Source organism: Microtus pennsylvanicus, chromosome 20 (genome assembly GCF_037038515.1).
Source record: "Microtus pennsylvanicus isolate mMicPen1 chromosome 20, mMicPen1.hap1, whole genome shotgun sequence".
Lineage (NCBI taxonomy): Eukaryota > Metazoa > Chordata > Mammalia > Rodentia > Cricetidae > Microtus > Microtus pennsylvanicus.
In genome coordinates this window covers 3,764,297-3,785,463 of record NC_134598.1, presented here as the reverse complement: position 1 = coordinate 3,785,463, position 21,167 = coordinate 3,764,297, and the positions used below count along the sequence as shown (strand labels likewise).

The following is a 21,167-nucleotide window of genomic DNA, read 5'->3' as shown; positions in this document are numbered from 1 at the left end:
TGGAGAGATGGCTCAGAGGTTAAGAGCATTGCCTGCTCTTCCAAAGTTCCTGAGTTCAATTCCCAGCAACCACATGATGTCTTACAACCATATATAATGAGGTCTGGTGCCCTCTTCTGGCCTTCAGGCATACATGTAGACGGAATATTATAAACATAATACTGACCCACAGGACTATACGAGCATTAATTCCTGTGCTTGCTGTTAGCACCCTCATTTAGCAAAGGAAGGCTGGGAGTGTAGCCCAGACTGTGGACTGCATGAAGCCCTGGGTCACACAGAAGGGAATCAGAACAGAAGGATTAGACACCCGAAAACCTAGGGCTGGTTCTTGATTCCATACTCTTACTTACTATAATAAAGTGGTCATGTTGTACTCCTGGAGCAGTTCTAAACCACAGTGATTTCTGGGTCAGCACATCTGATGTCCAGATGCCTTTATTCACTATAACCTGGGAGTGGGAGGTGTTATCACCTCTAGTGGGCAGATACCCAGGGATGTTAGCTTAAAACTCGGTGATACATAGGGCAACCCTCCCAGAGAACACCTAGCACCAAATGTCAACAGTAGCAGGGCTAAGAAATTTTACAGACTGGACTCAGGCAGGGCAGCACTTCAGTTGATCTTGGTTGTTGCTCTATCTGTGATCCTAGAAAACCCTAGAATAGTTTTTTTTTTTTTTTGGTTTTTCGAGACAGGGTTTCTCTGTAGCTTTGGTGCCTGTCCTGAACTAGCTCTTGTAGACCAGGCTGGTCTCGAACTCACAGAGATCCGCCTGCCTCTGCCTCCCGAGTGCTGGGATTAAAGGCGTGCGCCACCACCACCGGTCTTAAAACAGTTCTTGACACTTAAGTTTTCTGCTGAAGGAGTACTCACTACTCATGATGGACAGTGGTACCTTCAACGGATCGACAGAATGGTACACTGAAATAATTTTAGTGTCCCAGTTTTGAGGGCATCCCCAAGTGATTATAAAGAAAACAAGCTTTACTAAAACATGTCTCTCAAGGATAACAAAATAAGAGTGTCTCTAAGAACATTTACTTGAAGGCCTGTCAGCGGTGGAACTTGGTGATTTAATACATAACGAGTAAGACTGTCTTAAAATGAAAGCCTTTAATGTCCCATTCAAACAGCATGTGCTGAGGACTGGCACACCTGCAGGGTAGAAGGTACCACTTAAGTGGATGCTCCAGCGGCTGGTAAATGCTACGAGAAAGTATAAGAGCTTCTTTACAAATATCACAGAATTCAATGATAGCACACAGGAGACAAACACTGTTATATAAAAGAAAAGTAGCATGAGTCAACATCAAAAAATTTTATAACCTTATTAATATTTTAAGCGTAATTGGTGCAAACTTCTGTGTATTAGTTTCCGAAAATTTGCATTCTGCATTAAAAAAAACCCATAGTGTAGTTCCCAAACTATTTAATCCTTCTTCCTTTTCCCAGCCCAAAGAGCCACTGAACACCAGCCAAAGGCATCTGTTCATGTGTAATACTGCTTGAATTACAACATTCTTTCTCAAGGAAAAGTTCAAAGGGTAGTTTTACGTGGACAGCCAAACAAATCTAGGAAAAAAACGCCCCAAACCCAAACAAACCAAATCCTGACATCTTGGATTTAAGAGTCTGGTTTACCTGTAAGTTATAAATTATGAAATCACACTGTGGAAAATAACACCTATTACATTTAAAAAGGTAAACCCATATTTATTTACTAGCACTGTTAAAACATTACACAAAACACATTCAAGTGGCAAGTAATTATAATGCAAGCCCTTGCACGGCAATCCAGATTTATTGAACTACGGATGCTAAGTTATACAAAATTGCACCACTGTGATTAAGGCTTTAGTTTACATTTGGCCACCTCAAAGTCCTTGTAACATCAGGTTGGTCAATTTAAATACTGTGGCTCCCTGTTGGATGGACACACAATCTTTACACCCAAACGTTAATGCACACAAAGCAACAAGGCATTGTTAAATAAAACAGCAAGAGTTACTGCAGTTAGGCCTTGTGACCAATTACACATGATTAAAATTACTTCCCACATTCACATCCACAGTACTCGTCACATGAGAAACAACCACTAACAGGCAACAGCGCTACCCCTGTGTATTTGGTATTGCAGACACACGTAGGCATGAGCAAGCAAGGAGTCACAGTGAGAATCTACAGCTGCAGAAGCCTGGAAATGATTTACAAAATTGTTAAATCATTAAAAAATTGTTTGAAAATATACACTTCTTGTTGTAGACCCCCACTGTACACACAACTATAAACATTGTTCCCTATGTAAACAAAAAAGGAAACATATAATAAGGAGATTTGAAAAGTCTGGACATTTCCTTCCCAACAGATATTAAAGGCAACGTCTTTAATCTAAGACATTATACTGAAAGGACTATCATATTTTAAAGACAAGATCACTGTCTCCACAGGATTTTGAAAAATTAAAAAAACTATATAGCTGTGTTAATCAAAGCGCTTATTTTTGTATAATACAATGATAATGACCTTGAATTTAAAAAAAATTACAATAAGCTACAAGTATCAAAGAAGCGAAGTTATCTGGAGTAGTCTATACAGGAGCTCTTTGGACTTTCTTTTATTATGCTAAAATAGTGGTGCTTTTAGGATTTACATTATTGTACTCTCCAATACAAAGTATGGGGTGTGGTAAAGTATACAGTACACCATTTCCTTACATGTACAACATTGGTGGATGAAGAATGTCTCTTAGCAGTAATACTGGATGTAGCCTCTGGTCTGACCAGCTGCATACTCTAGAACCTAGTATAGAAGTAAAAATCTCTCGTGAACTGGAAAAGTGATAGAATGTGCAAACTGATACAGTGGCTTTCATCCGCCTCAAGGGCACCACCACAGGAAAGTCCAGTGAAGACGTTGGTAGGTTTACAAAGTTGGAATGCTGGCACTGTTGAATTGGGCAACAGTTCTTCAGACCTGTGGAAGAGAAAACAATAAATACACTAACTGAAACCGTACAACAAGGAATTAAGGAAACAATAGACAAAGGCTCTGATTCTAGTCATGACATTAATGACGGATAAGATATTTTTATATCTTTATTCCAAAAAGGATGGCAGTCTACACCACTGCCCCCCCTGGAAGGCACACAAATGGAAATTCTAGGCCAAAAGAAGGAAAATGCTCTGTGTAACTTTCTGCATATTATTTTCCAAAGATTAAAAAGGAAAACAAATTGGAGGCTGGAGAGACATCTCAATGGTAAAGAGCACTGGCTGCTCTTTCCAGAGGACCCTGCAATTCCAGGGTATCCGACACGTAACTCAAAATGGAGCCAGCTGTGGTGGTGCATGCCTTTAATCCCAGGCAGGCCAATCTGTGGGAGTTTGAGCCCAGCCTGGTCTGCATAGCCAGTTCCAGAACAGCCAGAGCTATGTAATAAAGAAAGAGAAACCCCGTCTCAAAAAACAAACAAACAAAAAAGCAAAAACCAACCAAGCAACCAAACAACAAAACCAAAAACCAACCAAGCAACCAAACAACAAAACTTCGCAAGGTAAAGATATAATGGCACTGTGCTTTAATGCTCACTAAAATAGGAGATAATTGCCACGGGCAAACGAGAGAGCAGACAGTGCTTACCGTGTGACAGACGCTGACCTCACTTTATAAGCACCGATCTTATTCAACGCCTGTTTTTATAACCCATAAAGAATGTAATGTCCCCCTAGTCTTTCTTTGGTTAGACTCCGAGGTTGTGGTCATTCTCTCTGCTGAGGACCCTTCCTCCAGCATTGCTGACTTCTACTTGCCCTTTCTTGTATCCCAATTCTGACAGGCTTTCCCTAAACTCTCAGTTAACAAACCAGCCTGACGTCTGGGCTCATGTAACTCTAGAGAAACCAAAACAGCATGGCGGAAACCACAAAGCCAGAAGCCGGGCAATCTACTGAAATCCTGAAATTCAGGCAATGCTCTTAACCACTGAGCCACCTCTCCAGCCCAACAGAGTGACTCTTTAGTGCCAGGCTCTTCATCTGTTTTGCCTCAAAGGCTTGTTCTGAAGTGTCTTCCCTGCTCCTGGGTGAGTGGAGCCATCACAAGCGTAAGGTGCCATAGCACACACATTGTAAAACTCTCTTCTATTACATCTCAGTTATCTGAGTTCTGATGATAGGTAAAGAAATATAATTTTAGGGGACTGGAATGATGGCTCAGTGGTTAATGGCACTGGCTGCTCTTCCAGAGGACCCGGGCTCAATTCCCAGCACCCATATGGCAACTCACAGCTTCCTGTAACTCCAGATCCAGGAGATCTGACACCTTCATACCAACACACATAAAGTTAAATAAGTTATACATATGAAAGAAATATAATTTTAGTTTCTAGGATTATCATGCTAAGTCATGGTATCTATTTTTAAGGACCCACATCATTTGCTTGCTTTTATGGCAGTCCTTGGAATAAAGATAGCAGTGAGAAGAATGTAACAGGGCTGGAGAGATAGCTCAGAGGTTAAGAGCACTGGCTGCTCTTCCAAAGGTCCTGAGTTCAATTCGCAGTAACCACATGGTGGGTCACAGCCATCTGTAATGAGGTCTGGAGCTCTTTCTGGTGTGCAAGCAGAACACTGTATACATAATAATAAATAAATTAAGAAAAAAGAAAAGGAAAAAGAAAAAAACAAAGGAAGGTAACATACCTGGCTCAGAGCTACAACACACCCAGGACATTAAAGCAGCTGGCATGACGACTTTTTGCGGGCCTTGCCAGGCACTGGAGTTTTTCTGTTAATTTGCCGCACTAGATCATAAAAGATCTGCAAATACATTATTATTATTATTATTACTGTTATTATTTTTAAAAGGGAAAAACAAGCTCAAAACCCAAAAATAAAAAGTGAAGCAAAAGCAAACAAAATCTCCCGGCAATCCCTATGGCTGTCAGGAAACCCCAGAAGCCAGTGCTCCTTCACAGAGCGAGTAAAGCCCGTCTTTCACAAGTACCAAGTTCTTATTTCTGAGAAATTTAAAACTAATTTCCTTAAAGGAAAAACTTAGTTGAAGGAGCTGCAGAATTCTACTCAATTCAGTTAGAGCTCTCCTATCCTACAAAAAAGAAAAGAGAAAAAAGCCTCTTCACTGTCTCAGATCTTTCCGTATGCCTTTGCTCTAAATAGCTTCACTCCCTTCAGGAACCACGTGTGTCTTTCTGCCTTTCCCCTCCAATACTCAATGAATTTAGTGTGTTCCCATACTGGCCCTTCTGCCCAACTTTCCCTTTTACAGTAATTGCATTGTATGCACATCACAAAGAACCGCAACGCTGCTACTTCTGTCCATGCACTTGCTCTCCAGGCTGATCTCTTTCCCGTTAACTGAATTCTCTTAAGATTCTGTCACAGTGTGTCCTCATGAGTTTATTGTGTGCAACACATGCTAATGTTGTCATGCAGGTATGGGAACCGACCCCGGCTTCTCTGTAACAGTAAGCACTCACATACTCAGCCAGGCGCCTGTCCAGTAACTTAAGGTGTTACACTAAATATAAAAAGCTCCCTAACGCCATGCGCACATACCTCATTAACGTTTATTTTTGATTTTGCAGAAGATTCTAAGAATGCACAGTTGTTCCATTGTCTTGCTAGGTTTTGACCTTGTTCCTTCCCTACAACTCTTTCGTCTTCCAAGTCACATTTATTGCCCACAAGAATCATTGGAACCTACAATGACATTGGAGAGGGTAAAACAGAGACAGCGATAAAGACCCACTCTAAACTGCTTACGAAAGAGGGAAAATTATGCCACGATGGACTTAATCACAGCAATCAAAAACACCCTTTTAAAGGGGAAGCACAAAGGGTGCTACCCTGAAAAGCCAGCATATTTCAACACTTAAAAATGTCTAACGGTGTGAATCAACTTCAGTTTCTGACATACATTTAATGAACTGCACAATACAGAAACGAGAAATTAAGGAGGCTCCTATAGCAGAAACTTCAGCTTCTCACTGTCTAAGCTGGAACCTTTCACTTTCATATCTATGATGAAATAAATCAACTTAGTAGAAGTCAACATACTTACTAGTGGCGTCACGCTGTTTGCATCTCTCTAATGTTTGTACTTTTCAAAGAGCAGTATAGGGAAAGTCATAAACTACTAATGGCCACTTAGAAGTCATCTCCTAAAGGGCTTTTTGGGAGGGGAAAATTCAAACAAGGAAAACAATCTAGGTTTCTAAAAGAAACTTAATTTTTTTTTTACATACTTTACTCTGACAGAAAAACAGAACCTCATAAATCCTCAGCTACAGAGGTGTAGGAAATGACTGCATTGACCACAGAAGCCTGCTTACATCGTCAGTGTCTTTAACCCGAAGAATCTGCTCTCTCAGGTCTTGTAAGTCATTAAACGTGGACTGCGCCGTGATCGAGTAAACCAAAGCGAAGCCCTGGCCATTCTTCATGTACAAATCTCTCATTGCTGTAAATTGTTCCTACAGAAGAAAGATTAAAAGACAAGGATGTGTTTCGATACCAAATTAGATAATTCCCAAACCTACACTTCACAGCTTATTGGAGAATATTGGAGTATTATACACCATTCCTTAAAATCACACATTATAGCAAGATACTGTCTGAGAATTGCATAACAAAGTTCTTTTAAAAAACGACACCATAGATTTATATATAACACATGCCCAACTGGAAGAGAGACATCTTGTCTCTAAAAGAAACTTTGTTTTCTGAGACAGTTTCTCTGTATAGCTGTGGCTGTCCTCGAACTTGGTTTGTAGACCAGGCTGGCCCTGAATTCACAGGTTCACCTGCCTCTACCTCCCAAGTGCTGGGATTAAAGGTGTGCACCATCACTATCCAGTATTAAAAGCAATTTTTTAACCTATCATCAAGTGTTGAGCACCAGTCTTCTCCCAGACGTGCAGTACACTGTGATCTCATCATTTTCCTAGGGCGTGGGCATCTGTGCGAAAGAAGCTGATGTGTACCACATTTCCCTTACTTTTGGACACCTACAAACCTAATCAGTTGTTATGGTCTGGATAGAGACTGAGTAGTCTTCATGTGCCAAAATTTTACCCTGATTCTGAGGCATCCAGAAGGTAGAAACTTGATTCTATGAACTGAAGAGGTGAGGTCGCTGGGAAGCAGTTAGGATTGAATATGGTGGCTTCTTACAGGTGAAGGGGAGGGGAAACACAGATACGCATGTTTCTGTGTCTTGCCACTTGATGAGTACTGCCTCAGGCTCTGTCAGGAATAAGCCACCACCAGATTTTGCTCCTAGACCTTGCATCTCCAGAACAAACCATAACAAATCTCCATTCATAAAGTTAGCTGGTCATAGGCATTTCAGGACAGTAACAGAGTTGATGCAGTTATTTAAAAGTACCTTCAAGGACAACTACCAATTAAAACAGTTCATATGGTCAAAGAATAAATGTATATCTAAGCATTGTCAACATTATCTGAAATATATAATATACTGTCTTATAGGGACCAATACAACCACAGGCCATGAAAGTTTCCACTCTGGCATTTGCATTTAAAAATTTCTCCAATAACTGATCCATTCCATTCATAAAGCGCACCGTTTAAAAACTGATGCACACTGCATATCCTTTGATAACTTAACTTACATACCGTTCCTGCAGTGTCCAGGATTTCAAGCATACACTGCTGTGCATCTACTTCAACTTGCTGAAGAAAAAGTTAAAATAGTCCTTTAGTTTTCATGCATGAAAAATACCCACAACAGTTAAGATTAGAACAGATAGATTATGGCAACTTTACAGGGTAATATTGAGCAATACTTAAAACTAGCTAAGTCACTGTGGTGGTTTTAATAAGAATGGCCCCATAGGTGATGGGGCCTGAGCACTCGGTTCCCACTTTGCATTGCTGTTTGGGAGGTTTGGAGCGGTGCAAGGATAACACAGAGGACCGGCTTTGGAGTTTCAAAGCTACCGCTTGTTCCCAGTTTGCTCTCTGATTGCCACCAGCCGCACGGTGGACAAGCACTACAAGCTGCCTTGCTCCTAGTGTTTACTGCAGCAACTGAACAGTAATGAAGTTCCAAAGCCCCCCATTCTAGTCTGGTGCAAACTGCATGTACTGAGACGTAACTAAGACTCAGCCACAGTGTGACACACTCAACACTCAACTTTGGAATAGAAATGCCTTCAAAACAGTTTAAGCAGAAAAGCAACGGTTCCAACATGGTTTTTCCTATCAGCTTTCCTGTAATGCTTTGGGTGTGCCTTTATTTCCCTAAACACCTTTTTTCCCCTTTGAGATAGGGTTTCTCTGTGTAACAGTCCTGGCTGTCCTGGAACTCACTCTGTAGACCAGGCTGGCTTCAAACTCAGTGAGATCTGCCCGCCTCTGCTTCCCGAGTGCTGGGATTAAAGGTGTGTGTGCCACCACCGCCCGGTCTCCCTAGACACTTTTTGTCATCGACAGACACAATTTCTGGTGACAAGGAAGCAGTGTCTTAATTATAAAATAAAGCATATATTCATGTTATTCTTTCTAATATTTCCTAGGAATGAAATTTACTTAGAATTAGATCAGAAGGAAAAAGACTACTTCTGCCTCACAGCTGCGGTGCAGGAAGCTTTTCCAGTTTTGTGGTGGGCAAATGGAAAGAGGGAAACACAGTAACTTCACAATCGGAGGGCCAGATGCTACAGAAAAGCAGACACAACTCTCACACTATTACATTAAAAATGTTTGCACACTGTTTTATCAACACGTGCTGTGCTCGCAAACACCGTGATTCACCTCTGCTGTGGCTGTGGCTGTGGGTGGCAGGGTAGGACACCCACTGTGGGCTATCTCTAGAGAGGAGAACTGCAGGCCACTCCTTCCAGTGAGCGAGGCCTGGGAAAATGGGGCTGCCTCTTGAAGTGACAGTCCAATTACAATTCTGGGGTCAGAATAACCTAAAAGTTCTACAAATGTGTGTGTAAATGCTCACAAGTCTCTGGGCAGCGGACAAGGAATGCCAAGAACGAGCATTTCTAAATAACAAGCACCGCATCATCAGTGTATCTAAAACATTTGATAGCTCCAAACTAAGAGTATTTACTATTGTATTAAAATCAAAAGGCTTTTAGAAAGTCACCTACCTTTCTGTAAGAATCTTCTATCGTAGGGTCATATTTTTCAACAAAAATTCCTTGAACAAACTGTACAGTCTGGAAAAAAACACAATATTATATTTCTAAAGAAAAAAACAAACAAACCTAAATCTGTAAATTTTGTTTATTTATTTATTGATTGATTGACAGGCTATGTATCTCTGGCTAGCCTGGAACTCAGTCTGCAGACCAAGCTGGCCTTGTACTTGCAGTGACCCTCTGGCTTCACCCAAGTACTAGATACGAAGCCCAGCTTAAATCTGTCAGTTTAAACTATAAACTATTTGGATCTGTGGGTTCCATAACCTCAGATTTAAACAACTATGGATCAAAACTATTTGGGGAAAAGGACAAATCAGACTGTGTGCATACTGAGCATACCACATTTTGTCATTGTTAACTATACAATGGAACTGTCCATGGTGTAAACGGCACAACAGCTATTCAAATGGCATCTATGTCCTATTGGCATCACAATTTTTTTTGTTTGTTTGTTTCTTGTTTTTGGGACTGGTTTCTCTGTGTAGCCTTGGCTGTTCTGGCACTTGCTCTACAGATCAGCCTGGCCTCATAGATTTGTCTGCCTTTGCCATCCCAAGAGCTGCTCCACCACCGCGAGGCTCTGGCACTGTAACTTTAACCCATAAACAAAACAAACGCCTCCCCATCACTGCAGATACAGAAGACAAAGCAAATGCCACATTGCACTTCTCAGTTTGATCTCAGTGTGGTCAAGTTCTGCGTTAGGTGGCTATTTTAATGAGTAGGAAAAACAGTTTCTCTCACTAGGGGTAAAGAGAAAGTCATTCTGTGCTTGTCTGGATCTCGCTGCAGCCCCACACTGCCGCTGTCTTGACCTACGTTCTTCAGAACACTCCAGGTGATGCTGTCTTTCTCCATCCCCAGTCCTCACATCAATCTGTTCTTTCTTGCTAGTGAAAATATAGGATGCCTATTAAAATCACACAAAACTAGATAGTCAAAGATTTGAAAAAGGACTAATTGCAAATATATAGTACATGCCTATTTATAAATTAAAAAAAAGTTGATTTCTGTATGGCACTAAAAATGCAAATATACAACTGTATTAAATAGGCTGTTGTTCTGGAAAGTCTAAACTACGTTATCATTAACTTAAACACTATCCACCCAGACACAACTAACAATTGTCTAAAACAACAAAAATCTTGTATTGCTCATAAAGTTATGGGCTAATTTAATCAGATAAACACAACTAACTACAGACATACTTTAAAAGAGCTAGATGTGGTAGCACACACCTATAATTCCAGAACAAGTGAGGACGGTCACATGTTCAGGGCCAGCCTAGTCTACCTGGCAAAAATTGTCTTAGGAAACAGAAAATATGAACGGAAGTTGAGCTGTAGTTCAGTTGGTGGAGAGCTTTGCTACCTGCATGCAGCTCTGAGTTCTAGCCCTATCATTACAAAAAATGGGATATGGCCTTGGAAAGCTATAACTTCGGCCTTCCAGGAGGTGGAGGCAGGAGAATTAAAAATTCAATGTCAAGATTTCTACTGGCTACACACTAATATGAGAACAAAACAAAAATACCTCAGTAGAAATGAACATCTTAGGATAAAAAACTCCCATTGAGAAAGAATGACTTACCAGAGCTGACTTTCCAACACCTCCTGAGCCAAGAACGACGAGCTTATATTCACGCATGATGCAGACGTGTTACACTCAGTACCTTGGTAAAGAAGAAAAAAAACGTAAGTCTTGGTATTTCCATGCTTCTTATAAGACAGCCAGAACAGCAGGCTTATGTAACATATTTACTAGACTAGGTTATCACGGTATTAATTTCCTACAGAATTAGAGTTAAGGGTAGGTGAGAGATCAGTGCGGCACCGGCTGTGCACGCCTGCAACCTGAGTTCGAGTGTCCAAATCCATGTGAAGGTGGAAGGTAACAGCCACCACGACAAAGCTGCCCTCTGACATTCATGTGTCACGTATGGTCCGTGTGCCCACACATGCACATCACACACACAATAGTAACCAAGTAAAATATAAAGATTTCAGACAGTACTTTTAGCTCTGTCTTAGCAAACAGGTTATCAGTTTGTGACATCACGTTGTCTGGGAAATAAACCCCACCGGCAGGTACTAGGCATGCAGCCCCACCCACTAATAAGCCAGTATCTAGGACCCTGCTTGCAGATAGCTACATGCACACAAACAATGGAGTGAGTTTCTAAATCTCCCCTAACGACTATCAAGGAGTCTTGTTTGCTGGACAGTTTCTATTTCAATGTATTCCTGTACATGTCCAGGAATGGGAACGAGGGCAGATCTGGCCTGAACTAGTTTTGGCACATGTGCAGGAAGGCAAACTGTGCTCAGTGAACTTTTAGAGATCTCCTAGAATACTATCTTATGCTTACTCGTAACTGGGCATTGCACATTAAAATCGGGTGCATTATGGGAACGGACGTGGGCTGTGAGCAGACTTGCATTACTCACATAATCTAAGCCTGTCAAGCAAAACAGAGAAACCACCCATAGTATTCCCTTTGCAATCCAATTCTTTCTCTTCCTCCAAGTCCCCACAAAGCATGGCTGGAGACAACTGCCTGAAGCCTCTTAACCCAGAGTCCACTCCTCTTTGGTAGCGTATCTGACTGGTACTGCTGCTTTGCTTCTGAAGCAACCCTTGTTACTTTGCCATGTGTGCACTTCTTCAATTCATTGATTAAGACCCAAGAATCTGGACGCACCCACTAACAGTAAGTAATTTTATTAGAATATCCAAAGAAAAAGGAAGAAAAACAGGAGAGCTGAGAAACACCACCAAGGGCTTTCACATTCATTCACACAATAACACGACATATCTATCCCTCTTTTCTCAAGCCATCTTAAGACAAGAAGAGGAAGCAAACATCCCAAGCCACCTAGAAGTAGCTGAGTATAGGAATATAGTCAGTGAACAAAACAGAGAAAATCCCTGTTCTCATTTGAGAAAACGTTCTAGAAGAATGAATGGAGACTGGAAACACATCAGCCATGCATGACAGCGCACCCCTGCAAGCTCAGGACTCAGAACAATTTCATTTGTGTACTGTCCTGGTCATCCCATGCCGGAGCAGCACAGTCAGCCGTGAAGACAGGTAACTGTAGTGAGCCTGCCCAGGAGTGCAGGTGTCACGGCGGTGCACATCACAACAAACATCTGAATGCCAATCCATCAACAACTGTTCCACCTGAGGCACAGTGCCACATGAGCTTACTCTACCTTTAAGTTTTATAATTCCCCTCAAATCATAAAATCAGCAGTCAGCTCTGCCCAGGGAAGGCAGTTCCTGTGCTTAAGTAACCAATAACTGCATGTCTATGCTTCCTGTTTCAGATATTTCCTACCTTCTCATGCTGAAGACTCTTGTGGCATCATTTCAACAAGTTCCTTAGGTCCATGACTCCTTGAGCTCATCTAGCCGGATCGCTACCTTAGGACATGTAACCAAGCAGGCCTTTGCAGATGGCAACTGTTTTTTTGCATAACACTTTGAATTGTGCCAAATGGTTAGTATTTCTGTCATTAGCTTGATTTTTTAGCTACTTAAACTTCTGTGAAAAGTTTTGTCTCCCATGTTTTGTTTTGGCCTGGACCGTCTGGCTTTCATCCACTACTCTATATGAATGGATGGAGACAGAGGCCCAGGCTATAACCTTCAGTGTTGCAAAAACCAGTCTAGGCAGAAGTGGGGTATGCTTGAACTCCACTGTCTCACAAGACTCTGATGATGACAATTGTGTTACCAGCTTGCAATTATTTTGTCTTCTAACATCTGCTTGTCAAGGAGCCTCACAATCCGTTAGCAAACACCTTTCCTCTTTTGGTTATTAGCAGTAAGGTCTCATTCCAGCCCAGGATGACCCTGAACTCAAAGGTGATTCTCTGCTTCCTCAATGCTGGGTGGATTAGAGGTGTGAGCCACCAAGCCTAGCTCAAGGAAAACATTTATTCATTTTTTAAAACATTCAAGACATTTTAATTTATGGGACTATATTATATCCAGCTAAACATGTAGATCTTCAGTATTACATGAATTTTGATATATGCCAACATCCATATAATCCATACCCCCATTAAGACTTAAAGCATTTAATTATTACAAGGCACGTTTTCTTGATTGTAGTAATATTTTCATGTCATGAAAACACTGTCAAAGCTACATTTCCTTCTGCCTCAGAAATGGGCTGCAGACTTTAGGAATCTGTTGAGACATGTTCTAGAACACCATAGTTCTACCAACCTAGCTAGCCCCTTATATAACAAAGCTGTTAAAAGCACCAAGATAGGTGATCGATATTCCCCAAACTGAAACCTATTAATCTCCCTTAGGGATATACTAGTCACAATTTAAAATGGCAACTAACGAACTAACTAACTAACTAAATAAAGCCCTTGCTATATAGGCCAGGTTAGCTCTGAACTTACAATCCTATTTAGTCATGCTCGTTGGTGTAATAAGGCAGATTTATCCAATTCTTGTGTCCATCAATAATCTGTTCTTTCTCTTTTGAGCTGGGTGTAATGGTGCATACCTTTTATTCAAACCCTCAGAAGACAGGCCGGACAATCAGGTCCACACAGAGTTCCAAGACAGCACCACTGGCACAAGCACAATTAGAATAAAATGCCTTTTAAAACAGAGGCTGGAAGAATGTTCTTAAAGAGGACCCGAGTACAGTTCCCAGCACCCTTAGCAATTCCAGTTCCAGGGGATCTGACACCCTCTTTCAGCCTTTCAAGCACACACATACACACACTTAGGCATACAAATACAAGTGGGCTCTGGCTACATAATGAGAAAGCGCTTCCCAATATGCTTTTGTATATTTCTCAAATATTATAGAGATTCCTGGGTACCCAACCAAAGGAAGATACAAAGGTCTACATGTTCTTCTTCCTCTTGGCTTGGTAGCCCACTGATCTCCAGGATGCTTCATACAGAGAAAGCCCTTCTTCTCATTTCAGATTAGGGAATGGGCATTGAGGCTTTCTCAGGAAATACATTTATCTTCAACTTCCACCCCAAATGAAGATACTGACTGTGTAAGAGGTTACATATATATATATATATATATATATATATATATATATATATGAAAGTACAACACCAGAAAAGTGGCTTTCGGTGGTCCAGGCTCACAATCCTAGCACTCTGCTGGTAAAAGAGGAGGACCACAAGTTCAAGCTCACCCTATATAGTTAGTTCAAGGACTGCCTTGGTTATGTGAGACCTTGACCCCTAAATAAATAAATAAATAAAGGAAAAGTCCCCCAAACACGGGGAGAAAAGTGAACTAAGAAATTTAAAAGTCATCACATTATGTTGTTTAAAAACTGTGAAACTATTTTTAAGAACGCTTCACTAGGGGCTGCAGAGATGTGGGTAAGAGTGTACACTGTTCTTGTAGAGGACCAGTTTCGTTCCTAGCACCCACACACGGCAGCTCACAACCACCTACAGCTCCAGTTCCCTGTGGACTCCATGGAAACCTATACATACACATTCTTTTTAAAAAAATTATTATTATTATTTTTATGTTTATTGGTGTTTTTCCTGCATTTTCTGTGTGGGTGCTGAGAATTGAAGCCAGATTCTCTGGAAGAGCAGCAGCCAGTGCTCTTAACCACTAGAGCCATCTCTTCAGCCACCCTACATACACACTCAAAAAAAAAAAAAAAAAAGGAATGCTTTAATTCTGATAGAATGTAGACAAAAAGGAATCATAAAATTATCTTGGAAAGTAAGTAAATAGTTTCATCTTAAAAAAAAAAAAGGCAGCCAGGTTGTGGTGGTGCACGCCTTTAATCCCAGCAATCGGGTAGGCAGGTGAGTTCGAGGTCAGCCTGGTGTACAAGAGCTAGTTTTAGGACAGGCTCCAGAGCCACAGAGAAACCCTGTCTTGAAAAAAAAAAGAAAAAATAAAGTGAATTAAAAAAAAAAAGGCCGATCCATGTTTAACTATCATAAACAACACTATATTTCAAACAACTCCAGTGATATTTTTTGGTACTTCCTTAACAAAGTGAGGCCAGTGAATGAGTCACGTGGCTGCTTTTCTTTATATACATTAGACATTTTAATTTCTAGCTCAGGATGGCAGAAAATGAAATGCAGAAGTCTGGAGCACAGAACTGGCTATCTACGTAATTTACCAGAGGGAAGTCACACATGTACCTTAAGTTGTGACATACAGACTATAACCAATTTCACAGGGTTGATGGACAGATTTTAAACAAGAACCTCATTCCTGATAAAAGCCTTGACCAACAGTCATTACCAACACTAACCAGAGGAAACAAAGATCTGGATCATTTTGGTGTTTAGTGTGTGGTCTAAAATTACCTAAGGAATCGAGTGCTTAGCTAGAGGCTGGGGCATAGCTCAGTAGCACACTGGGTGCTGCAGTTCGCCGCGCACCCTTCTACTCTACACGCCACCGAGACAGGAGCACAGTGAGTCTGAAGCTTGTCTGGGTCACACAGCTAGAGCCTGTTTCAGAACACCAGACTCAGTGGGATAGCCTGGACTACACAACCTACACAACAGCGTTTCAGGCCAGCCACTCAGTGAGCACGGCCCAAAACAACATAAAACAAAAGAACTAACCAATCAAGAAACCCAACCCAACCTAACCAAAACAATTCCAACAAAGAGTCTGTATTGAGGCTTTGAGAAGTTAACCAATTATTTCCTTTTACAGTAGATAAACTCCCATTTTGTTCACATCTAGTATTAAGAGATATCGTGAATCCCAACTGCAGAAGCATCACACAGATCTTGGTGTTAAAGACTTGACTTCCAGGAATTAGTCTAGTTGGAAAAGAAACACCCTAAAACAGGAGCAGTGTTGAAACCAAAAGCTTTCATGTTCTGCAGGTATGTGCAGTATACCCTTAGATTCAAATTCACTCCTTAAATTTTATAATAAATACACCAAGTGCATCAGGAAAAGAGTCTGAAAACTGAAAAGCAACCATTTAAAAAATATTTACTATTGTTGTCTATTCATGTAAACACGTGTGTGTCTCGATGAGGCCAGAGGAAGTCAGATGCCCTGGAACTGGAGTTAAAGGCAGTTGTGAGCTTCCTGGTGTGGGTGCTGGGAACTGAAATCAGGTCCTCTGCAAGAACCTGATTCCTAACGACTGAGCCATTTCTCCATTTGAAAGGCCTGACATTCTCCCAGTGAAAACACTATGTCAAAGAGTCACAAACTCCCCCCCCCCCCCCACCCAATGCTGGTAACAAGCAGTTTTCTTACCCTCAAGCTGTTTAGTTCTCACTCTCCTCCTCAATTATCAGGGCTATGTGAAACCCTTAACTACTAGTTCCTCAAGTCAAGCGACAGGGCTTCTCCCACTGAACAAGGTCTGCAAGTGAGGGGCCTGACTTCTTCCCGCCTCCAACTCCCAAAGTAGCGTCTCATCACCAAGCTCTCCGCTCTCTTCCCACAGTCTTATTCCTAACCTGCTGGGTATGGTAGAAACTCAGACCTGAGCAGATTTTAAAATTATTTTCAAGGAAAAAAAGAGGCCCAAATTCCCATCAAAAAGAAAACTTCTAGCCATGAAATCTCAGCCCTGGGAGGCTGAGGCAAGGAGGACTGGTGTGAGTTTGTGGCTCCCGTGGGCTGCAGAGTGAGGTTGTCTCACAACACAAAAAACACAACAAACAAAGCAACAACCCAGTAGGAAGCTGCTTATAGCATTCTGTCTATTCTGACCATTTTAATATTTCAAATAGGGGAGACAGTCTCCCCTGCCCTTTTCATGGGTATTAATAGTTCCAGTAAATAAAGCTTATCCCAATCGATCCTGCCAAATCTTCCACTGACATATATTCAGTAACAAAATCAACACGTTTTCCAGTTTTATTACAGTAGCCATCTTTTCGCTCAGTACGTGATCATAAGAAATACACTAACCAGAGCACAGCAATTATCAACAACCTGACAAATACAAAAGGCCAATCTCTTACAGGACTTCTCAGGTGAGTGCTAGGTAAGCCAGGCAGTAACTAAAACCAAACCAACCAAGCAAAAACAAAAATCTTTTTTTTCTTTTGTTAGATTCAGGTGTAAATTCTACAGGTGAGCATTTTCACTCAAAACATGCTATTTGCGGAGTATAATTCTGATAACTGGAATATACTTAATTGTATGATATACTGGAACAATGCAGCAACAGTTAAGACTCGACTGTCTGGATGGGGCATGACCTCCGCCATGCTACTTGACCTTTCTCTGTGTATCGTTTCCTTATCAGAAAATCGGACTAACAGAATCTCCTCTGGAGTCTAAAGTTTCAGATGAAATAACTTGCACTGCACAAAATGTTAAGCGAGTGAACAAGGCAGTAAGTAAGTAGTTGGTAAATATTAATTTGCCAGTTTTAGAAATCCTATCTCTATATAGCTGGGCAGTGGTGGCGCACACCTTTAATTTAATCCCAGCTCTTGGGAAGCAGAGGGAGGCAGATTTCTTTGAGTTCAAGGCCAGCTTCGGCTAGAGAGTGAGTTCCAGGACTGGCTCCAAAACTACTCAGAAACCCTGTCTCGAAAAATGAAAAAGAAAAAAAAAAGTCTATCTATAGATGGCTGTTTATAGTGCTTGAAACTTGAAACACCTAAGAACTCTAAAGGCAGAGCTGGGGAGATGGCATGTGGGTAATTAGGTGTGACCCAAAGGCTGGGAGCTGTGGCTACTACCGTCTGTAACCTCGGTGCTGTAATAACAAGATGGAGGAAGCAAAGGACTGCCGGCTGGCTAGTCTGCAATTGACAATGAAATCTGTTTCAAACGAGATGGAAGGTGAGGACTGACACCCAACGCTGCTCTCCAGCCTCCATGTGTCGAGACGTGCCACACTCACGCCTGGACTCACACATATGGCTACCCCAACATACATGGACTTTTAAAATACATTATTTTGGCTACAACCGATGTGGTGGCATGCCAGTAATTTCACTATGTAGGAGGCAGAGACAGGAGGATTTTGGGTTTAAGGCCAGTATGGATTAGATTATATCTCAAGAAACAAACAAAACAAAAAGCATACAATTCTAAAGGAACTAGTCTATAAGGAGGTAATTCTCACTGATTTTTCCCTCTTTTCCCATTACTGAGTCTGATTCATTTTGCCGGAGTATCTTCTATGTTCTCCACTGCACCATCTTGCAAACACTTCTCATTTTCCACAGACAAAGAATGACAGAGGAAAGATTAAATAAATACACAAGTCTGTTATATACTTGAATTTCTGTGACCAGAGGAGGATAAAATGTTTTTGTATGAGACAAGCTGACTTGAAACACTCTATCCTCCTGCTTTAGCCTCTGGAGTACTAGGATGACAAGCATGTACCACTACGCATATTTTTTATTTTTGCCTCTTCCTTTCTTTTCTTTTTCTTTCTTTGTTTTGTTTTTCGAGACACGGTTTCTCTGTAGCTTTGAGGCCTGTCCTGGAACTAGCTCTATAGACCAGGCTGGCCTAGAACTCAGAGATCTGCCTGTTTCTGCCTCCCGAGTGCTGGGATTAAAGACGTGTGTCAATACCGCCCGGCTTGTTTTGTTTTTTCGAGACAGAGTTTCGCTATGTAGCCTTGTCTGTCCTGGAACTTGCTCTGTAGACCAGGCTGGCCTCAGAACTCAAGAGACTGTCTCTGCCTCTCGAGTGCTGAGATTGAAGATGTTCAACACCACTGCCCAGACCTTTTCTCCTCCCTTACAGAGCCTCATGCCTTTCTTAGCCTTAAGTCCTTATCCTCATTGCCTTAATTAACCACTGGTGCTCCGAGACTACAGGTGTAAGTCGGGACACTTGGATCAGTATATTTAAGTGCTGATTCTGCTTCTGACAAGGCTACCAGGTGTAGTAAGCACATGTTTAAGAGCAGTCATGTCCTTCTTGGTCCTTTTTTCTTCAGGATTTATTATTTTATGTGTGTGTGTGTGTGTGTGTGAATGTTTGCTTGCCCGAGTATATGCACATCACATGGGTTCTGGTGCCCTGGAACAAGAGTTACGTACAGACAGTTGTGAGCTTTCATGTGGATGTTAGGAACTAGACCCAAGCCCTCTCCAAGAACCACAAGGACTTTTAACCACTGAGCTCTCTAGTCCCAACTTTGTCTTATCTGCTGATATAATCTGCAAAGGTTTTAGCAGCTAGTTTTTTCTACGTCATATATCTGCTAGTGAGGAGTGAAATTAACTTTGTCACTTTATGACTGATACGGCAGAAACACATACAAGGCAATTCAGGCAGAGGAATGAGTAGGTACAGATTCTCTTAGACACCACTTACAGTCTCTGTATGCCTGTGGCCAATGAGTAAGCCACCATGGAAAGAAAGAAGGGGAAATTTCTGGCTGCTTCATACTTGACTGAAGTATCACCCGCCAGCTCCCAACTAAGAATTCTGAGGAACAACACTTCCTAGAAAAGCCACCAGAATATACCTAACATGTAAACAGACCATTAAACGGGAGAGTAAACGGATTAAGTGTACTTTATCTGAACATTCAAGAATCTAAAATATTCCATTAGAAATCTAAAAGCCAGAGTGCCCCAGTGCCCCTACAATCAACCACTACTTCCTGGGTGTTACACTTCCGTGGAAAGCGCACTAACAGTGACACGTGAAAAGATGGCTACAGCATAAAGGAAGTCAATCGTGATAGGCATCTGCTTCATCTCGTATTTCTTAATTATAAAGGGGAACAACATACTTGCCCCCAAGAAGCTTTGCAGGAAAAGACAAGAAACACAGAAAACAGTTTGGGGATGTGGCTCACTGCTTGATTATAGGCTAGTGTTAGGGCTTTGGGTTCAAGCCATAGCGCCACCAAAGAGGGAGGGGCATATATTATGAGCGACACAAAGTCTGATGAGACTTCAAATGGAAATCAGGAATTGCTTTAAAGAGAAGGTAGCAGAGGAAGTCCAACATGGAATTAGAACTCTTCAGAGCGCACAGGATACACAGGGAGAGGAAAGAAACAGCAAAGCGCAAAGTATTTTCAGGGAGACAGGAAAACTCCCCTGTGAAAAGTGCTCAGGGGCTCTGACTCAGGAGCAACACACTAGACAATCTGAGGGTAGAGGCCATGCTGAGAAAACGGAAGACACTTAAAAACCGAGCTGTCAGTAACAGGAGGCCACGAATGCCACACCTAGAGCAATATGTGCTCCTAGTAAGGTTAGTATGTGGGCTGCTTTTAATGTGAGCCTTGGCTGGAAACAAAACCCATTTTATGATGAAAACCAAAGTAATGTACCATAAACAATATACCATATAAAAGGAACCGTAAGAAAACTGGTGTTTCAGCTTTATCAACAGTATTATTTGGCTTGATTGTACAAAGAACATAACACCAGATGCACACATGGAGGCTATTTTCCTGACACACAGACGCTGACGGCGAAAGCACACTGAGCTGTGGTGAGTTACACCATCACAGACCACAGCACCTACTATACTCGCCTAAGGTCTCACATGCAGTGGCAGGCTTCCCACCTCATCTGAAGCTACCTTGGAGGCTAGCCATAGTGGTGCATGATTTTTAATCTAAGCATTCAGAAAGCAGAGGCAGGAGGATCTTTTTCAGTTCCAGGCAGTTAGGACTACATAGTAAGACCCTGTTGCCCAAACAAAACAAATAAACAAAAGAATGAACTGAATATTGGATAAAATTTCCTTCAGGCCGTGTGTCTTGAATCTGTCCAGATGCACTCAAACAAAGTTAAGACGTAAGTAAATAGCCTGTGGCCTAGGATCATGTGTCACGTTCATTACTGTAGAACTAAAAGTGAAAGCATAGCCTGGAACAGAAAAGACACTGAGGGATGGGTCCTAGGACTTGCTGCATCTCCAGTAGCTGCTGGCTGTGTTTAAAAACAACTTAACTGAGATGGCTCAGTGGTTAAGAGCATTGCCTGCTCTTCCAAAGGTCCTGAGTTCAATT

At 41.6% G+C, this 21,167-nt stretch overlaps 1 protein-coding gene across 1 annotated transcript in view; it reads right to left on the bottom strand.

Moving 5' to 3' along the window:
• Positions 1 to 1,098: 1,098 nt before the first annotated feature.
• Positions 1,099 to 21,167, bottom strand: part of Rap1b (RAP1B, member of RAS oncogene family) — a 33,517-nt gene continuing 13,448 nt past the window's right edge. The window contains exons 2-8 of the mRNA XM_075954089.1: positions 10,794 to 10,875; positions 9,150 to 9,218; positions 7,663 to 7,719; positions 6,357 to 6,497; positions 5,581 to 5,724; positions 4,705 to 4,821; positions 1,099 to 2,977 (exon numbers count right to left, since the gene is read on the bottom strand). Coding sequence (XP_075810204.1) covers positions 4,735 to 4,821; positions 5,581 to 5,724; positions 6,357 to 6,497; positions 7,663 to 7,719; positions 9,150 to 9,218; positions 10,794 to 10,850 — 555 coding nt within the window. The 5' untranslated portion in view covers positions 10,851 to 10,875 and the 3' untranslated portion in view covers positions 1,099 to 2,977; positions 4,705 to 4,734. The remainder of the gene's footprint in view (positions 2,978 to 4,704; positions 4,822 to 5,580; positions 5,725 to 6,356; positions 6,498 to 7,662; positions 7,720 to 9,149; positions 9,219 to 10,793; positions 10,876 to 21,167) is intronic.